Source organism: Nerophis ophidion, linkage group LG03 (assembly GCF_033978795.1).
Source record: "Nerophis ophidion isolate RoL-2023_Sa linkage group LG03, RoL_Noph_v1.0, whole genome shotgun sequence".
Classification (NCBI taxonomy): domain Eukaryota; kingdom Metazoa; phylum Chordata; class Actinopteri; order Syngnathiformes; family Syngnathidae; genus Nerophis; species Nerophis ophidion.
The window spans coordinates 76,800,792-76,822,008 of NC_084613.1; the positions used below are offsets into that span (position 1 = coordinate 76,800,792).

The window sequence follows — 21,217 nt, forward strand, 5'->3', positions numbered from 1 at the left end:
TATTAGTTATAATTTCAGCATAGCACTGATTTAAAAATCCCTCATTGACATTATCAATAGACATTTATAAAAATAAAAAAAAAAGAATCGTGTCACAGTGGCTTAAACTTGCATCGCATCTCATAAGCTTGACAACACACTGTGTACAATATTTTCACAAAGATAAAATAAGTCATATTTTTGGTTCGTTTAATAGTTAAATTTACATTATTGCAATCAGTTGATAAAATATTGTCCTTTGCAATTATAAAAGCTTTTTACAAAAATCTACTACTCTGCTTGCTTGTCAGCAGACTGGGGTAGATCCTGCTGAAATCCTATGTATTGAATGAATAGAGAATCCTTTTAAATCGGGAAAAAATCGTTTTTGAATTGAGAATTGTGTTGCATTGGAAAAAAAAATCTATTTTGAATCGAATCGTGACCCCAAGAATAGATATTGAATCGAATCGTGGTACACCCAAAGATTCGCAGCCCTAGTAGCTAGCATTCCTGCAATATAAGCGTTAAAGTAAAATGAGTTAGTTTGGACATTGGTGTCAACGTGTTGCTGTTCTGTACTGCAACAATGTGGAATAAGGGGGCTGCTTATCATTATGCATAACATTTTGAAAAAAGATCAAGCAAAAATGTGTGGCATTAATTCTATAGGTCAGAGGTGTCAAACTAATTTTAGCTCAGAGGCCATGTGGAGGAAAATCTTTTCCCTTATTGGCCGGACTGGTAAAATCATGGCATTGAAACTAAAAGAAAACTTCAGATTTGTTTTGTCTTACTTAGGCTAAATATTGAACAAGCACATTCTGAAAATGTACATATTTTAAATGATTGGCAAAACACTTCAAGTTTGTTGAAAATTCTGTGGGGAAAAAAATGGTGCAGTTTTAAAAATACAATAAACTTGGACATTGTCTGTTTTTACAAAGCCATTAAACTATAAGCACTTCCTGTTTTTGAATTCTCAAACCGCTGCATTGGTGAAATCCGCATACTGCCACAAAAAATGTATTTATCTTCATTCAATTATTACAAGTATATTAAAACCGTTATTAAAATGACTTTTTGGCCGAAATCAAGGTAACATAACTACAAACTTAACATTTAAGTATGAAATAAAATGGAAAAAACACAAATATAGAAACACGCATTTTTAGAACGGAGTTCTGGGCAGGTGCATCGTGCATTAAAAAAATTGGAAGCTCTACATTAAACTCTAACTACAAAGATAATGGTCAAGTTGACTTAAGTCTTTGCATCTTACTGTTTGGTTATTTTATTCGTTGTTTTATTCGTTGTGTATAATTTACAATGAAAGAAGGTATTGTGCATCTATTGTCGCCATGTACTCCGAGCTACAACAGGAACTAGACCCTGCGCTGATTGGAGTAGCGGCAGCCAATCTCGAGGCCGCTCAAAGTCACCTGACATGTCATCATTAAACGATGTCATGTGTGGCGTAGGTTATACTTGAATTGCTTTTGCGACATCCCGTTGACACACTTACAACAGCAGTTTCTTTCATTTAAAAATGCAGCAAATTTTTATATTTAGCAAACGGATTTTGCAGGCCGGATTATTATTATTGATACGGCCCAAGGGTTGTGGGTTTGACTCCCCTGCACTGAGCTGAAGTCTTTGTGTTTTTACTGTATGACCTCTGGAGCAGTTTTAAAATGTTGGGCTAATGTTTACCCTGCTAGTAACTTGAAATGAAGACGATTCACTCTTTTAACAGTATCCTGCTTGGGATGTCACTTTTTTCCATTAGCAGGCAAAACATTTGTGTGTGTGTGTGTGTGTGTGTGTGTAACCATGTATGGAAAAAGTGATTAAAAACCAGTTTCTTTTGCTTTAGGGGTTCATCAGCTGCTTCTTACTGTAGTGACTCATGTAATGTACACCCCGCCCATAAACTGTTCATTTTGTGCTCTGACTGCTGTTACATGACAGTTTTGTAGTTTAACTGTTTTAAATTACTTGGATCTGTCAGTCATTTGGAGCGCCGGTGGTATGTTTTAGGTAGTTCCCATTTACCTTGAAATGATTGATGCCGCTGTAGATATATCAGACCTTACATTGTGTAGTGTTGTTGGTTCATTCTTTGTTTGTCACAGTAGGAGACAAAGACAGACAGGTTTCGTGATGTGATCAATGTTTGGCGTCTTCCGTCTGTTGGCTTTATATAAATGGCATCTTTATAGTCTACTTCAGAAGCTAGAGCTGAATGTTGTGTGGCGAATCGAATAGGATTTATCAGGGGTGTAACGGTACGTGTATTTGTATTGAACTGTTTCGGTTCGGAGGTGTACCGAACGAGTTTCCACACGGACATATTAGCTAGCGCACCGCACGTTGTGTAAAAAATGCAGAGCGAGGCACAACACTCTGCAGGCTAGCGGCGACCGGGCGAGGACAACATGCAAAAGCCAGAGCTGGAAGACCCACCTGCCTCGTTAACATCTACCCTTTGGGAACACTTTGGCTTCGCAGTGCGATACAACAATGGAGGACGGAGGTTTGCCGACATTGTTCAGCAGCAGTAGGGTATGCTTCTGCCAACACTACAAACATGCTAACCCCTTTGAAGCGGCACCACCCCCAAGTCAATCTCGCTTTAAGGAAGAGGAGGAGGAACGTGGTGCAAACACCGCATTCAAGCAGCTTCTCCTCGGCCTGATTGATTGATTGAAACTTTTATTAGTAGATTGCACAGTTCAGTACATATTCTGTGCAATTGACCACTAAATGGTAACACCCAAATACATTTTTTAACTTGTTTAAGTCAGGGTCCACGTTAATCAATTCATGGTAAGCAGGGCTAAAGCAATAACAAATGTTTTTATAGCAGCACATTTAAGACCATCCATCCATCCATTTTCTACCGCTTGTCCCATTCGGGGTCGCGGGAGGTTGCTGTATTGCATTAAAACTAGATTTTGACCCACTTCTATGGTGGAAGAACAATAAGCCCATATATCCTCATACTACCAAATTAGCCAGGCTGGGGGGGTGAAAGATAAAAGTTAATCTGTGGCTGAGTTGACTTGAAACTGATTAATGTTGCGCTATTTATATGTAGAAGAAAAGTTTTGTCATTTTATTTCTTCTGAGCAACAACTGGAGGCAGTTTAATGTTGATAAATGTGGACTACGACTTAAACAAGTTGAAAAACCTATTGGGGTGTTACCATTTAGTGCTCAATTGTACGGAATATGTACTGTACTGTGTAATCTACTAATAAAAGTCTCAATCAATCAAAAAAAGCACTTTATATGTAGAAAGGTTTTAAGAAACCATTCTGAGCCTAATATTTGGTTTTTATTTTATAAATGTTGATCACATTAACCCTGGCAATGGACCCTGTGTGTATGTGTTATGCCAGTGTTTACAAATTTGGTAAATAAATAACCAAAAAATGTATATTTTGTTGTTTTCTTACTGTACTGAAAATGAACCGAACCGTGACCTCTAAACTGAGGTACGTACCGAACCGAAATGTTTGTGTACCGTTACACCCTTAGGATTTATGTAATTGTACTAAATTCAAAGACGTCTTAATCACAACCTCGCCGTGCCCTGAAATAAGCGTGTTTTGAGATTTAATGTAGGTCGAGCAAATCTCCATATTGAACCGGTGAAATGTCTCGTCGCGTACTGTTTATCTCATCCTATAAAGCAAGCATATAAGCGTTAAAGCTTGTGGCCATCGACCACACGCTTTAAATAGACTGCATGAGAAGGCCTCAGAGCATCACAAGAGAAATCGGGCTGCACAATGTCATCTCTTTTTGTTTTGTTTCTGGAGCTTTACTATCCCAACCAGCCCAACACATAAACAACCTTGTGCCACGCTAAAATGGAAAGTTTTGATTGGAACAAGAGTAGAACAAGAGTGCATAGAGTTCCTTCCCCAGTCAAATACCAAAGCGCACCCCCCTAAACCACCTCCCCACCCATCACACTCTCACAATGACTGATGCCGTGCAACAGTCTGTAGCTCTGCATTGCAATAAGAACAAAGCCCAGGCTAGACCTCGAAACATAACTTCCATGGTTTTCAGACTTGGGCTTTCTGCTTTTTGTCTTTTTTTAGGGGGGGGTTTAATCATAAGAACTGTGACAGTGTAAGAAATGAAATGCTTTTCTGGTCTGTTCTGGTCATAATAATCGATTAGTCGCAGGGAATTTTGTAGCATTGATTTGATTTATCGTGGCAAAACCGAGGCTAAATGATTCACTTCTTGTTTCTGTGTCCAGGGACTTATTCCATGCATTTTTGTCATTTTCAACCAAAGGTACATAAGACTGAATTTGTTCACTCTCTTATCGATCACACACTGTACTTGATACTAGCTTTGGTAGCTTTTGACACATGACTCGATCCACCCTCCCCTTACATATCTCCCTGGCTACACATCAGCAAATCACCGTTATGTTGTCCTCTTTCTTGACTCGTATTATTCTACTTGTTAATATCTTATTCATAGCTTCTCACTTTCTGGTGCAACAATCCCATCAAGACTTCTTAAAAATATTTATTACGAGCATTGCTAGCATGTGTTTCAAGTAGTATCCCAATTACAATATTTTGGCACCGGTACCAAAATGTATTTAGACACTTTTCGGTACTTTTTCTAAATAAAGGGACCACAAAAAAAATTACATTGGCTTTATTCTAACAAAAACAATTAAAAGGTACATTAAACATGTTTCTTATTGCAAGTTTGTCCTGAAATAAAATAGTGAACATAGAACACAACTTGTCTTTTAAACAAAGGCTCCTAATTTAGTCTGCTGACATATGCAGTAAGATATTCTGTCATTTTCCCTTATTTTTTGTCAAGATTAAGGACAAATGGTAGAAAATGGATTATCAATCTACTTGTTCATTTGTTAATATCTGGTTACTTAATATGTTCTATTTACATTTCTGTTGAAATGTAATAATCACTTAATATTCTTTTTGGATGCTTTAAATTTAGTTTTGGATGATACCACAAATATGATTCATTAGTATCGCAGTAATATAAAGTTAAATTACTAATGATTGTTCCAATACCGGTATACCGTACAACCCTAGTTTTAAGTTAGTTTTAATTTTCTGCTGCTGCATGCTATTACTCTTTGTAACACATTGAGCCCGTGGTCCAAATCAGTTATTGTGGCCAAAATGATCATTATCGCGCTGTTGAATGTGTTAAAGGGGAACTGCATTTTTGGGGAATTTTGCCAACTTTTAACAATCATTATGAGAGACAAGAACACACTTGCTTTTTTTTACAATTTTAAAGATGCAAAACTTGAAGGATTACGGTAATGGGATTCACCGTTATAGCCCTCAACGCCCTGTGAAAAAACTTCAAAACCTTCCAGCAACATTTTATGTGCGTATTAAGGTATTCTTTTAACCAAAAATAAAATAAATGTTGACTATTATTGTGAATGTTTTGTTTCTTATGCTTCACTTAGTGTTTTTAGTTTTAGTATTTTATCTGGCTTGGCTTTTAATTATTGGTTTATACTGTAGTCGCCACCTCATCGCAGGGCCAACACAGACAGAAAACATTCACACACTAGAGCCAATTTTTTTGTGTTGCCAAACAACCTATCCCCAGGTGCATGTTTTTGGCAATAAATGCCAATTCTTAATAGAGTCATAATTTTAAAGAATTAGTTGGTTTATTTTCTTTTGCAAAGTGCTTTTTTTCATTTTCTTTTTTTTTTGAAGACTCAATCTTTCGATTAAATCAATGGATTTGTTTTTTTTCCTATTGTATTTGTATGTTTTAAATGCTTTGTAAATGTCTTAAGATTTGCAAAGCTTGCAAGGTTGCTCTTTTCTTATTAGGTTATCATGATTTAATTTTTTTCAATACAATTAAAAAAAAACTTAAACTTTTTTTTTAGGCCAACACAATGACACTTTTTTTGAGTTTGGGTGGGGATCTGTGAGCATGCACGCATAAATATCATAATAAAATAATTTACTCTAATCTATTTTGAATTAAATCATCACCCCAAGAATCTGAATCAGATTGTGAGGTGCCCGAAATTTCCCCCCTCTAATCCACACCATTATTCTGTTCCATAAAACACTGGCATCAAAGTACAGTAGGTGTTTAGAACATTCATTAACAGATTCTCCTGCTCAAGGACATTTAGCTAGCTAAATTCAAAAACAGTCTCGTGCTAGAAAGGTAATTCTCCTCCAGTTAAACGCACACAAAAGGGAAAAATGTGTCAACATGCACCACTTTTTTTTAAGACTAATATTACAACACTAACCCCAGTTTTGACCTCCATAAATCAGACTGACTCGACATTTCACAGCTTTATGAACTCAACCAAACACCCATTGTATATGGTCGTATATCACCACAAAATTAGGTATGTCCTGTTTTGGGGGGTCTAATAGGTACATAGGTCTGTAAAATGTGTGCAAGATTGATTGGAAAACGTTGCTGCCATGAAGCATATTTATCATTAAGCATATGTCTTATCCTTATTACAAAGCATTTTTCCCATTTTCACCAGTGTTTTTTTTTTGTTTTGTTTTGTTTCGGAAATATGAGTCTTTTTCAAGCTAACGTGCTGATCAACATTCTCAACCATGTTCCTCTTTGTTCCCGTGATGGCAGATCAGTGTTTGTTCCCTGCCGAGATATGACTGAGGTGATGATCAACAGCACCCCCATGGACGACATGAGGCTCAGTCCCACCAAGGACAGACTCTCCTTCCAGGTAGGTTTTAAACAAACACAAATCTATGCTTGAAGCGGACACAACTCTGACTGGCTGACTCACGTCGACATAAGCTGTTGTCGGCGAAACCAAAAATGAAAAAATATGGGGTATCATTTTAACCTATGGCAGTTTGGTGTAATTTTCTTCCATTTGTGCATATTTACAATTAGATGCTTCATAATTTATACTCCTGTCTTTACGCCAATGACAATAATTTCAAACATGCGCAAATCTTTCTTTTATTGGCCAACGATTGAAAAAGAAAACAATGAATTGGTGGATTACATACTACTACCATGCTTTTATGATTAAGCATAACATGATGCGAATCGCTGTTGACAGTTTAACAATATCAACACTATTTAAATTAGTTCCTTATTTGATTTTATTACATTCAATTGTTTGAGCAAAGCAAATTTTATAGTACACAATAACTAAACAAAAGTAGGAACTACTAGCTAATACTCTTTTAAATCCTTGTTTTTTTTGCCCTCAAAGTCCTCCTGTGCCCGGCAAATCTTTAAAATCCTTTTGTAAACGTAAAAAAAAATGTAGCAACTTGGGGTGTAACGGTACGTGTATTTGTATCGAACTGTTTCGGTACGGGCGTATCGAACGAGTTCGGAAGCAGAAGTCTTCACAAGCTGCTCTGCTTTCTGCCTCTGAACCAGAATTAATGCACCTCATTGTCCCGCCCACACAACCATCTGATTGGTTACATACAAAGCCAATCAGCAGTGCGTATTCAGAGCGATGTAACAGCCAATCAGCAGTGCGTATTCAGACTTCAGAGCGATGTAGTCAATCCTTCAGCATCGAGCAGAGATATTCGTTTAGCAGGGGAGGAGCGGACTCTACCCAAATTATACTAAACACTTCCCAGTCACAACTATTACAAACATCACTATGAGCCCATTGACCTTCTAGAAACTTAAACTGCAGCTCAGCTCGCTCGCAGTATAGGCTTGAGATGAAGGCTAATTAGCTTTTAGCGTAACGTTAGCTCATTTTGCTGTGTGAGTGCGTGTGTGTTAGGGGCAGCAAAGCCCTGTCTGTTATTTCATTGAATTCTGTTGTTTAGGGATGAATAGTCTCTCCTATTGCAATTGTACTATTTTTTTAGCTATAGTTGCATGAATAATTAGTAATGTAGCAGCCTAGTTTTGAATAGCAGGTTCCCTGCTATCACATGTTGATAAAAATACAATATTTACATAATAAAAGTCAACTACAGGCTTCCCAAATGCTGTAATAAATTAAGCATGATGAGTTGACATTAAACAGTTTCAATGGAAACTGTTTAATGTTGCACTTTTTATATGTAGAAGAAAGGTTTTGTCCATTTAATGAAAGCAACAATTTGAGGCAGTTTAATGTGGTCTAATGTGGGCAGAATTATTATAGTGTTCCCAATGTTAAAAAGGATAAAGCCATTGTTTATATTTGTTTTCTTACTGTACCGAAAATGAACCGAACCGTGAAATCTAAACCGAGGTACGTACGAACCGAAATGTTAGTGTACCGTTACACCCCTAGTAACAACACTGATTTTGTATCCATACAAATATTGCTTTAATTACTCTAGCATCAATCATATACTCATACTACCTTTTATATTAACACCACCAATATATGGATCGATCTGCACTCCCCTTACGTGTCCCCCTGGCTACGGCACAGCAACAGATCACCGTTATATTATCCTCTCTAGACTTATTAATCTGTATTTTTCGGACCGTAAGGCGCACCTGATTATACGTCACATTGCCGATGAACGGGGCTCTTTTCATACAAAGAGTGCACCGGATTATAAAGTGCATTAAAGGAGTCATATTCAGATCTTTTTTTAAAATTTCCTTGTAGTCTACATAACATGTGATTTTTGTTCTTTGGTATAAATGTTCGATGTTTTACAGACCACCTTCAAGCTTCTTTCTTAATGTATCTTCAGGATGCGCTGTTTTGTGGGTGGTCTTATGCATGTGGCTCCACTTTGACAGCGTCTTCTCCCAGTCACCGTTTTTTTGTGCTTCCTTATTGAGTATATAGAGAGATTAAGTTCCAGCTATACGTTACATTTTATTAAAAATGACAACAGCGAAGGATTAATGCCCCACAACAAATGGATAAAGAAAAAGAAAGCGCTTATTGACTAAGTCATGGACTACAATGGTGGACGCGCGCAACTTTCCCCGACTTTACCAGATCCCAAACCTACTCGGTGGCCCAGTGGTTAGTGTCCGCCCTGAGATCGGTAGGTTGTGAGTTCAAATCCCGGCCAGTCATACCAAAGACTATAAAAATGGGACTCATTCCTTTCCTGCTTGGCACCCAGCATCAAGGGTTGGAATTGGGGGTTGAATCACCAAAAATTATTTCCGGGTGCGGCACCGCTGCTGCCCACTGCTCCCCTCACGTCCCAGTGGGTGATCAAGGGTGATTGGTCAAATGCAGAGAATTTCGCCACACCAAAAGTTTGTGTGACAATCATTGGTACTTTAAATACACAAACAGCAGAAACAAATAGGTTAAAAAAGTTGGTGTTGCATAATAGGTTGAAATAACACTAGATATGTCTCCTTATAGGTGCCATTGTGGGGTCCTTATACACACTATAATACTCTTATGTTGAACCACAGTACGTCTGACTACTGTAGCCATAATGCTCAGACAATCCATCAAGCAATGTGGCTTTGTAGCTTACCAAAGTCACACTAAAACATTTTGAAATTTTTTGAGTGCTGTGTGTAATGTTCTAAATATGCTAACAGAAACATAGTTTTGGTCTTGCTTGCTTGCCGTACTTGCTAGCGTCATTTATTGAATGGGCTTAAACCTGCAGTCCACGCATATCTCTTATGTGTGACTGCCATATACTGGTTACTAATATTACACAATGTACCACAACCAGAATGAATACATATACACAGTGTCAGTTTCTGAGAAAATAAAAAGGATGTGTGCCTTTATAGTCTGACACATATTGTAATTGTTAATTCCCTATTAAAAGTTGCTTACTTTCTGCTGTAACACGCTACCCTCTACACTTCTTAAACTTTACAGAACTTATTTCTTAGTGTTGTATTAAGTTAGTTTAGCGATTAGCATGCCAGTTTATTTGTCCCAAGTGAGGTAAAGAGTAGGGCTGCAGCGCCACACTGTGCATGGATATACAGTCATTTTAGCTCAAGGGCCACATGGAGAAAAATGTATTCCCAAGTTGGCTAGACTGGTAAAATCATGGCATGATCACCTAAAAATAAAGACAACGTCAGTGTTTCCTTGTTTAAATACAAAGTACTTTCTGAAAGTTTGTTGTTGTTTTTCTTTCTACAATTACATGTTGCAGTTAATAGTGTTCTATCAGCATTTGTCATGTATTAATGTGATGTTATTCAGTCAAAAAGATTTAATTTAGTCTGGCACATTGGTCTGCCCCCCTGTCGTTTTGCGGTATTTCAGCAGGGGATACAAAGAATTGCTATTGTGACATCCAGTGGACACATTTAGAACAGCAGTTTCTTTCATTCAAAATTTCAGCTCCTATTTATACTTTGCGAACTGATCTCGTGGGCCTGATTAAAACCTCTGTTTGACACCCCTGATATACACAGTTAGCTGCTAGTCCCCTCTGTCAGCTAAGGCAGTGGTTCTCAACTTTTTTTCAGTGATGTACCCCCTGTGAACACTTTTTTTAATTCAAGTACCCCCTAATCAGAGCAAAGCATTTTTGTTTGGAAAAAAAAGAGATGAAGTAGGATGAAGGGACGGCGTGGCGCAGTGGGAGAGTGGCCGTGCGCAACCCGAGGGTCCCTGGTTCAAATCCCACCTAGTACCAACCTCGTCACGTCCGTTGTGTCTTGAGCAAGACACTTCACCCTTGCTCCTGATGGGTGCTGGTTGGCGCCTTGCATGGCAGTTAATAGTGTTCTATCTGCATTTGTCATGTATTAATGTGATGTTATTCAGTCAAAAAGATAGAATTTAGTCTGGCACATTGGTCTGCCCCTTCTGTCGTTTTGCGGTATTTCAGCAGGGGATACAAAGAATTGCTATTGTGACATCCAGTGGACACATTTAGAACAGCAGTTTCTTTCATTCAAAATTTCAGCTCCTATTTATACTTTGCGAACTGATCTCGTGGGCCTGATTAAAACCTCTGTTTGACACCCCTGATATACACAGTTAGCTGCTAGTCCCCCCTGTCATTTAAGGCAGTGGTTCTCAACCTTTTTTCAGTGATGTACCCCCGTGAACCTTTTTTTTAATTCAAGTACCCCCTAATCAGAGCAAAGCATTTTTGTTTGGAAAAAAAAAGAGATGAAGTAGGATGAAGGGACGGCGTGGGAGAGTGGCCGTGCGCAACCCGAGGGTCCCTGGTTCAAATCCCACCTAGTACCAACCTCGTCACGTCCGTTGTGTCTTGAGCAAGACACTTCACCCTTGCTCCTGATGGGTGCTGGTTGGCGCCTTGCATGGCAGCTCCCTCCATCAGTGTGTAAATGTGGAAGTAGTGTCAAAGCGCTTTGAGTACCTTGAAGGTAGAAAAGCGCTATACAAGTACAACCCATTTATTTATAAGTAAAATACAGCACTATGTCATCAGTTTCTGATTTTATTAAATTGTATAACAGTGCAAAAAATTGCTCATTTGTAGTTGTTTTTCTTGAAGTAATATATAAAAATAACTAAAAATTGTTGAAAAATAAACAAGTGATTCAACTATAAATAAAGATTTCTACACATAGAAGTAATCAACTTAAAGTGCCCTCTTTGGGGATTGTAATAGAGATCCATCTGGATTCAGGAACTTAATTCTAAACATTTCTTCACAAAAAAAGAAATCTTTAACTTCAATATTTATGGAACATGTCCACAAAAAAATCTAGCTGTCAACACTGAATATTGCATTGTTGCATTTCTTTTCACGGTTTATGAACTTACATTCATATTTTGTTGAAATATTATTCAATAAATACCTTTTTAATAAAGGATTTTTGAATTGTTGCTATTTTTAGAATATTTTAAACAAATCTCACGTACCCCTTGGCATACCTTCAAGTACCCCCATTTGAGAACCACCGAGCTAAGGGACCAAAATAGTCAACCAGATCTAATCGGCTTTGTCCGATCAGACTTTTGTGGTTAACTGATCTGCAAGTCACTAAAACAGACAATATATTTATAGAAATGACCCATTTTAGATCTTAAATTGCATGTCGACAAAAGTGGTTGCACATGTATGTCAACGTTCGCTACAGCGGGCACTTTTAAGTAAGAAGACGGTGGATCGGGACTTGATGTGTTTTCATAAACTGGACCGACACTTGAATGCCTACCACAGACATACAAATGTAACTACAACAGCCAAAAGAAGACCTAATGGGAAACCAGTTCTTTGTGAAATGTCAGTAAATCTTGCTTAAAGAGCAAGAAGCAGCCATCAGGTGGTCTTGACAAGTGCCTTGCAGCAGCTTTGTTAGGACTCAACAAGGCCATCTGAGAAACACAGCTGCTTCCCTGACAATGTATTACATTATGGACCTAATTTCTGAATGCTGAGATACTCTAGTGTTTAAGGATGTGAGTCTATAGCCAGATATATTTACCACCTGGCCCCATTGATGCCATGAAAAGGATGAATCTTGACCCCAAAGGAAGAAGCTGACTTCCTCTCCCTGTTTCACACCCCAGCTCTTGGGGAGCGGACAGGAGGGTACAGCTAGTGTACTCCTCCCTTGTATTTGTCACGGTTAAATTGCTGCCTAGAGGGTGTTTAGGTTCCCTCTTCCTGGTCCAACCATGCAAGCTATGCTTCACTCAAACACAAATGCAACAAAAGGACAAAGTTATGTTAAAAAGGCAATGATTTCACTCATTAGGGATGTAATGATAAACCACAATAATAACCACTGTAAAGCTTTCAACGGTTAATATTGGTTTTAAAATATGGTAGAAAAGCTGATTAATAACCGCAGTTTGATAAACTCACGGACTGACTGGCGCCAGTTCGCTAGCATTAACGTCTTTCCCTATTAAGAAACATATCTCAATTCAAATTTAAACACATTACTGTCTAGAAACTAAAGTATTCAATTGTAGACTTTGAACATACTAGCTGTGCTCTCAGACAAGAGTGATTTTTCAAGGTGTTTTTACGGTGCATTCAAGGACCGATGAAGTAAAACGCCCGCCAGAAACGGTGATTTGTTATGCACTTTTCATATAATTAAATCCAAAATTTAAATATTTAAAACAATTAAAGCTTAGCCATTAGAACATAAAATACTTAGACCTAAACACTGTCAGTGAAGCTAAGAAACACAAAACATGCAAAATGGTGGGGGTTTTTCCAGTGTCAAATTGGTTAAAAGTGGGTGTGGCCGTGTGAGTACTTTTTGAGCATATTCAACAATACTGTGATAATAACTGATCATTTTTTGTCACTAACTGAAATTTTATATCATTGCATCACTAAGCAACACATAACATTAATTTTTGAATGTGAGATGGTGCCAAACAGCTTTTAATTGTTTCAAAGAAAACTGACACTAACTTCTGTTTTGTTTGGTCAGTAAGTACACAGTCTGGTGGAGCAGGTAACTACACAAAATATATTTTCCCAAAAAATTGAGAGGACCTAACTCTATTTCCAGGCCCACAGTATGGAAAGCCCTCATTACTATGGGTCTTTGTCAAACGGTGTCCTATTACTTGCAAAAATCTTTTTTTTACCACAATTTCCGGTATATAAGCCTCTATTGTTTTTTCTGCGCTTTATGTAATGCTACAGCTATTTTTATGGATTTTTCCAGGTTCACAAATTTCACATGCCAGCAGTACATTTAGCCGCGTCACATCAGACGACTGAAATCGTTCAACTCACACACTCGCACAATTATTCCGTTTAGCCATTTATCTTTTCATGGACTCACCCTCATCATGAAGACGCAGCGAAATGCACACGATGCAGCCCCAAGCCCAGCCATAGTAAAAAAAAAAAACAGAACTGAAATCCACTAACACGTAACATTACTTTTATTAGGGAAAAGAGAATCTATGATGATTTTAATCCATATTTAATGCTCTTACTTGTGGCCTAGATATGTATTGAATATAGTATGGTTTCAATTTTGCTTAATCACTTTTATAAATTTTTTTTTTTTTCTTTTTTTTTTAAGTTATGCCAGATGTTTAATTATGGAGGCATTCCCAGATCTCTGGGAAATGTACACAATTTAGATATATGTTGAAGTTGTCGCTGCTATTTTTAATAGTTTCACGTGGTCAACATTAGGTACAGCTGCACACTGCCCCAGTTGATGACATTAAGAAAACATTTTTTTTTTAAGTTTTACTGTTTTTAGCATTTTTATGTCACTCAATTATGCACGTCTTGTGCGCATTGCAAGATTAGATGAAAATAAGCCTAGGCAATATGGCTGCAAACTGTACGTGTTTTTATATCTGTCAATATCTATTTTTATGACTTAAAATACATATTTTTCATATTTTTTATGATCTAAAATAAGGAGCAGGAGAAATGTATATATATATTTTTTTATTATTCAAAATGTCACCTTCCTCTGATTATAATCCCCTCAGCTGCTGTAAAGGTAGAAAAAAAAAATTAAATGCCAAAACCGTGAAAAACAGTCAATGTAAACACAATTCTTAAATCACATTGAACACTTAACAATAACTTCTTAAAATGAATGTGCAAAAACAAGGAATAATTAAATGCTTATAGTGTAGCAACAGAATAGTGTGAAAATTTAAACATAGAGAAATCTGAGAACTATTTGCCACATAATTAGTGCCAGGAATTAACAGCCGTGCTCCAAAGGGTGAGCAGGGGTGTGGTGTTACCGGTCCTGGTCGAGACAAACGCCTTGCATAATTTACTGACCACATTAGTCTGATTAGTTTAAAAAAAAATAAAAAATCTGAATCACCGTACTGTCTGTGACTTTGCCTGATTTGCTGACACTCTCTGCGGCACTCATTTTTAGTTTCTCTTTTCAGTCAATGTAAAGAATCAACCACGAGACGTTAATTTGGTGCAACCAAACATGATAGTTGATAATGTTACCTGATTGGTTGTTAGTGTGTCACTCCGACTGATCAGTGATCACATCCGGCATTGCTCGGTTAGCAGAGAGCGAGTGCCTTTGTTCATGCAACCAACCTTGCTTCGCAACTTCGGACAAAGAAAAAAAAAAGTGGAATGTTTTATCAAACGCCTTTTTTAAATACGTGTCTATTGAGATGTACAGTACAGGCCAAAAGTTTAGATACAACTTCTCATTCAATGATTTTTTTTTATATTCATGACTACTTACATTGTAGATTGTCACTGAAGGCGTCAAAACTATGAATGAACACGTGGAATTGTGTGAACGTTGAAATAACTAAAAACATGTTTTATATTCTAGTTTCTTCAAAATAGCTTTGCATTCTCCCGATGAGCTTCAGGAGGTAGTCACCTGAAATGTTTTTCACTTTACAGTGAAGTGAATTATATTCATATAGCGCTTTTCTCTAGTGACTCAAAGTGCTTTACTTAGTGAAACCCTATATCTAAGTTGCATTTAAACCAGTGTGGGTGGCACTGGGAGCATGTGGGTAAAGCATCTTGCCCAAGGACACAGCGGAAGTGACTATGATGGCAAAAGCGGGAATCGAACCTGCAACCCTCAAGTTGCTGGCACGGCCGCTCTACCAACCTTCACAGGTGTGCTTGAAGCTCATCGAGAATGCCAAGAGTGCAAAGGAGTAATTAGAGCAAAGGGTGGCTACAGTAGTTTGAAGAAACTAGAATATAAATCATATTTTCCATTATTTCACCTTTTTTTTCCTGTTTAGTACATAACTCCACATGTGTTCATTCATAGTTTTGAGTCCTTCAGCGACAATCCTACAATGTAAATAATCATGAAAATGAAGAAATTGCATTGAATGAGAAGGTTTCCAAGCTTTTGACCCCTACTGTATATACAGTATTTATGGTTTTAGAGCCCTGGCCTAGACGAGAAAAATCTAACGTTTTTTGTGTGTGTTTTCTCTAATGGCGTGAAGCATGAGCACTTGACTTAATGCCTTAAGTTATGGGTGTCAAACTTCGGCCCGTGGGCCAAATTTGGCCTGCCGTGTAACTTAATTTGGCCCTTGAGGCAATATCAAATTAACATTACAGCTGGCCCACCGTTATTACACAGCAGCGGTGCCGCTGTCACCAGGAGCGCCGCTAGGGATTTTGGGCCCCATGAAAAGAATCTTTACAGGGCCCCCAACACATAATTTCATCATCATTAAGGGCCTCTCTGGGCCCCCCTCCATCATGGGCCCCTAGAATCTGTCTCCTTTACCTCCCCTTTTCGGCGCCACTGGCTGTAAAACCGCAATTTCTCACACTTGCCAATCCTCCCGAAGTTCAGTGCCCCTCCTGAAAATCTCCCAGGGCAAGCAACAATATTGAGGGCGTGCCTTTTAAAGGCACTGCCTTTAGCATTCTCTACAATCTGTTGTCACGTCTGCATTTCCTTCATACAAACAGCGTGCAGGCCCACTCGTATAATATATGCGGCTATTACACACACATAAGCGAATGCAAGGCATACTTGGTCAACAGCCATACAGGTCACACTAAAGGTGGCCGTATAAACAACTTTAACACTGATTTAAATATGCGCCACACTGTGAACTCACACCAAACAAGAATGACAAACACATTTCGGGAGAATATCTGCACTGTAACATAACATAAACACAACAGAACAAATACCCAGAACCCCCTTGCAACACTAACTCTTTTGGGTGGCTACAATATATTTTGATATTAACCTCAGAAGGCTGCAAATAGAAAAGAGGCATTCAATTTGTATTTAAATTATTTGATATGCCATTGATATTTTAAAATAATTATTTTAAACTCGATTTTGCATGTCACTATAAAGTTATATAAGCCTTGCTTGTTCAATGCAAAACTTGTTTGGGTCCCTATTAAAAGGTTATTTGTTCAACCTTGGCCCGCGGCTTTGTTCCGTTTCCCTGCCTTAAGTACATCTATCTCACGGGGACATAGCAAGTTTGCAAAACTCCGCAAAAAGAGCATTCCAAAACTGTGTAAGCGCACACCAATATGTATGAACCTTACGATTTGACACTTTGGCTTTAACACACACACATTAATAAGATAGAAAAGTCGAAATGCTTTATAGGTCCCTTTTTTAATGTAAGCCAATAAAGTTTGAAACAAAAATTGGTCAACTTAAACGCATTTCACTACCAGTGGCTGTGAATGTAAAAGGGATACCTGCCAATAGATATTACCACACCTTTTGCTTTTTCTCTCTATAATCTTGACCAGGGGTGGGCATTACGTCGATCGACTGGTCGATCTCGGAGGGTGTGTCAGTTGATCTCAAGCCAGGCATTAAAAAAATATACATAAAAATGAGCAATCCTCAATCATACCAAGACTTCACTTTCGTCAATTGTTTGACATTCTCGGCACCCGGGGATCTTGTGAGATGACGCTGGCTGCTGCAAGCTCATATTTAAGAAAAAAATCACTAACAGGGCGGACGCAGAGAAACACATTTTATTTCTAGAGACTCCGTACCTACTGTCAAAACTCTAAAGACCGACTGCACAGTTCCTGTCTTCACCATAAAAGACCTGTTTCATCCTGCCTGTGCTAACAAAATAAGAGTCTCAGAAAGCTAGCGTGCACAAGCTAGCAAGCTACGGAGTTTGATGCCAATGTATTTCTCCCCCGCCCTCAGCGACCGCTTTCTCACTTGCTTGCCCACCCGCACACTCACTGACGTCACTCACCTGCTGCCAGACATTAAAGGGCCACACACATATGCTACTCTCATAACAAAGTGTTTGAAAACGAGTATGCAAGTTGGACAAATGAGATGCCAAATCCAACCACTTTCATGTGGTATTGGACAAAAAGGAGGACTTTTTTTTTTTTTCCTCCATTTGAAAATGCGGTCGTTATCAGCACCACTGTCTAATTCCAATCAATGCAATCAATCAATCAATGTTTACTTATATAGCCCTAAATCACTAGTGTCTCAAAGGGCTGCACAAACCACTACGACATCCTCGGTAGGCCCACATAAGGGCAAGGAAAACTCACACCCAGTGGGACGTCTGTGACAATGATGACTATGAGAACCTTGGAGAGGAGGAAAGCAATGGATGTCGAGCGGGTCTAACATGATACTGTGAAAGTTCAATCCATAATGGATCCAACACAGTCGCGAGAGTCCAGTCCAAAGCGGATCCAACACAGCAGCGAGAGTCCCGTTCACAGTGGAGCCAGCAGGAAACCATCCCAAGCGGAGGCGGATCAGCAGCGCAGAGATGTCCCCAGCCAATACACAGGCAAGCAGTACATGGCCACCGGATCGGACCGGACCCCCTCCACAAGGGAGAGTGGGACATAGAAGAAAAAGAAAAGAAACGGCAGATCAACTGGTCTAAAAAGGGAGTCTATTTAAAGGCTAGAGTATACAAATGAGTTTTAAGGTGAGACTTAAATGCTTCTACTGAGGTGGCATCTCGAACTGTTACCGGGAGGGCATTCCAGAGTACTGGAGCCCGAACGGAAAACGCTCTATAGCCCGCAGACTTTTTTTGGGCTTTGGGAATCACTAATAATCCGGAGTCCTTTGAACGCAGATTTCTTGCCGGGACATATGGTACAATACAATCGGCAAGATAGAATGGAGCTAGACCGTGTAGTATTTTATACGCAAGTAGTAAAACCTTAAAGTCACATCTTAAGTGCACAGGAAGCCAGTGCAGGTCAGCCAGTACAGGCGTAATGTGATCAAACTTTCTTGTTCTTGTCAAAAGTCTAGCAGCCGCATTTTGTACCAACTGTAATCTTTTAATGCTAGACATGGGGAGACCCGAAAATAATACGTTACAGTAATCCAGACGAGACGTAACAAACGTATGGATAATGATCTCAGCGTCTTTAGTGGACAGAATGGAGCGAATTTTAGCGATATTACGGAGATGAAAGAAGGCCGTTTTAGTAACGCTTTTAATGTGTGACTCAAAGGAGAGAGTTGGGTCGAAGATAATACCCAGATTCTTTACCGTGTCGCCTTGTTTAATTGTTTGGTTGTCAAATGTTAGAGTTGTATTATTAAATAGAGTTCGGTGTCCAGCAGGACCGATAATCAGCATTTCCGTTTTTTTGGCGTTTTTGGCAAGTCATCATAATCAAATACACCAACTTATATTCTTGTCTTCATGAAAGAAAGGAATCTGTGTGTTAAACATGCTTGTATTATCATTAAACACCATTAACTTGTTAACAAAAATGTCTCTTTCATAAATAAATAAATATAAATTATAAATAGGAATGAGGTAGATCTCCTCGACTTGGTCAATTGAAAAGTAGCTTGCCTGCAGAAAAAGTGTGAGCGCCCCTGATCTTGACCAACAGTGAGGGTGCCTGTAATAAACAATACAAATGAACGTAATGGAGAGTAAATCTTTATCAAATCATCACACTAAAGCTTTGGTCCTTCAACACAATAGCTACTCCCCAAAAACATCATGTGATGCAGCGTCGCCGCTGCAAGTGAGACAAGTTGTGACGCGTGTCCTCGTCGTCCGAAGGCAAAGTCATCGCGTCGCCGAACTCCTCCCGTCGGCGCTGATTCTCATCCAGCATTGGCAACACATCTCTTACTCCGCCCCAGCGAGTATAAACTCACTATGATGGACACGCCATGTTTTTCTAACCTGATAATACATTCTCACAGTCTGAAGACATATTTGTCCCCTTCCCTTCCCCCCATAATACTTTTGTTGGAATTCCTGGAGGCTTGGACACAGCTGCATCCCCTCTTGTCTCCGTCTCTCCTGCCTCATCTAATGCTTACTTTCCACTCGGCACTTTGCCCAGACACTAACCCCCCTCCTACTCTTCAAGCACCCACTACCCTCAAATGTCTTCGAGTGAAATATGCATGTCTAAAAATATTCAGCCACTTTTATCCAAACAACCATGAAAAAATGCTGTTCTTGGCCCAGGAGTGTTTTTTTTTTTTTTGTTTCCCTTTGGGTCACTTCTCCAGTTCCTGAGAAAGAACAAAAGTTGGAAGTTAATGTAAAATCTCAAGAGGACAAAGAATGTGTGTAATCACTGCTGTCTGTCCTCGTCCCAGTAGACTTTTTTTTTTTTTCACCTTTCCGAGTCTGTCTGCTCATGTTGGAGTTATATCCCGACATATTATTCCAAGTAGCGTGTGTTTGTGTGCCATGCTGTGCCGACTGGATGAGTTCATAACAAGCTATGAGTGCCCCTTTGCTCAAAAGCACTTTGGTTAAACATGATGCAAAGTCCCATCGGACATGTCAAATTTGCCAGCATTCAACTACTGATGTAACTCATCCATGTGCTGTTTTGGCCAGGCTAGGTTTGGTATGTTCGATTTCCATTCTTGGAAGGATTCTGTAAAATACTAAATGACTGTACACAGTTCCAGGGAATTAGCTGTTTTCAGTCGACCAGTTGAACAAAATGTCATCAGCTCCGAACGTCACTTATTGAATTGCTGAGGAGTGAGAGCGGTTGTCCAGTAACTGGAGGGTTCCTGGTTCAACTCCCACTTCCTGGGGCGGTATAGCTCAGTTGGTAGAGTGGCCGTGCCAGCAACTTGAGGGTTCCGGGTTCGATCCCCGCTTCTGCCATCCTAGTTACTGCCGTTGTGTCCTTTGGCAAGGCACTTTACCCGCCTGCTCCCAGTGCCACCCACACTGGTTTAAATGTAACTTAGATAATGGGTTTCACAATGTAGAGAGCTTTGAGTCATTGGAGAAAAGCGCTATATAAAAATAATTCACTTCACTTCCTTGTTGTTGTCTTTGGCAAGATTCTTCAACCACTTTTACCCCAGGAAACCCGGTTCCATAGCGGCACTGATGCCAGCATAAGTGGTTGGAACCAACTATCTGTGCTTGGTTTCGTCTTCTTACATCTGTTTATTATGCAACCAGCAAGGTTGCATTCACAAACTGGCAGAATTTGGCGTCAATATTGCAAGTAGTTTTTTGCACATTCGTTGTTCTGTATTGCTAATTATTGTATTGTTAATTATGACCATTTTTGTGGATTGTACTTCTTCTTTTTGTAAGTATTTATATAGGAAAGTCCGATAATATCGGACTGCAGATATTATCAGCCAATAAATGCTTTAAAATGTAATATCGGAAATTATCGGTATGTTTCAAAATTATCGGTATTTAGTGAGAGTCCAGTCCATAGTAGATCTAACATAATAGTGAGGTCAGTCCATAGTGGATCTAACATAATAGTGAGAGTCCAGTCCATAGTGGATCTAACATAATAGTGAGAGTCCAGTCCATAGTGGATCTAACATAATAGTGAGTTCAGTCCATAGTGGATCTAACATAATAGTGAGAGTCCAGTCCATA

General features: G+C 38.9%; 1 protein-coding gene across 2 annotated transcripts in view; it reads left to right on the forward strand.

Moving 5' to 3' along the window:
* The window catches only part of LOC133550056 (protein LBH-like), a 34,794-nt gene that overhangs the window by 11,183 nt on the left and 2,394 nt on the right, over nucleotides 1-21,217 (forward strand). For both annotated transcript variants that reach the window (XM_061896079.1, XM_061896078.1), the window contains one exon: nucleotides 6,640-6,742. In XM_061896079.1, the coding sequence (XP_061752063.1) occupies nucleotides 6,665-6,742 (78 nt within the window). In that variant the 5' untranslated portion in view covers nucleotides 6,640-6,664. The remainder of the gene's footprint in view (nucleotides 1-6,639; nucleotides 6,743-21,217) is intronic.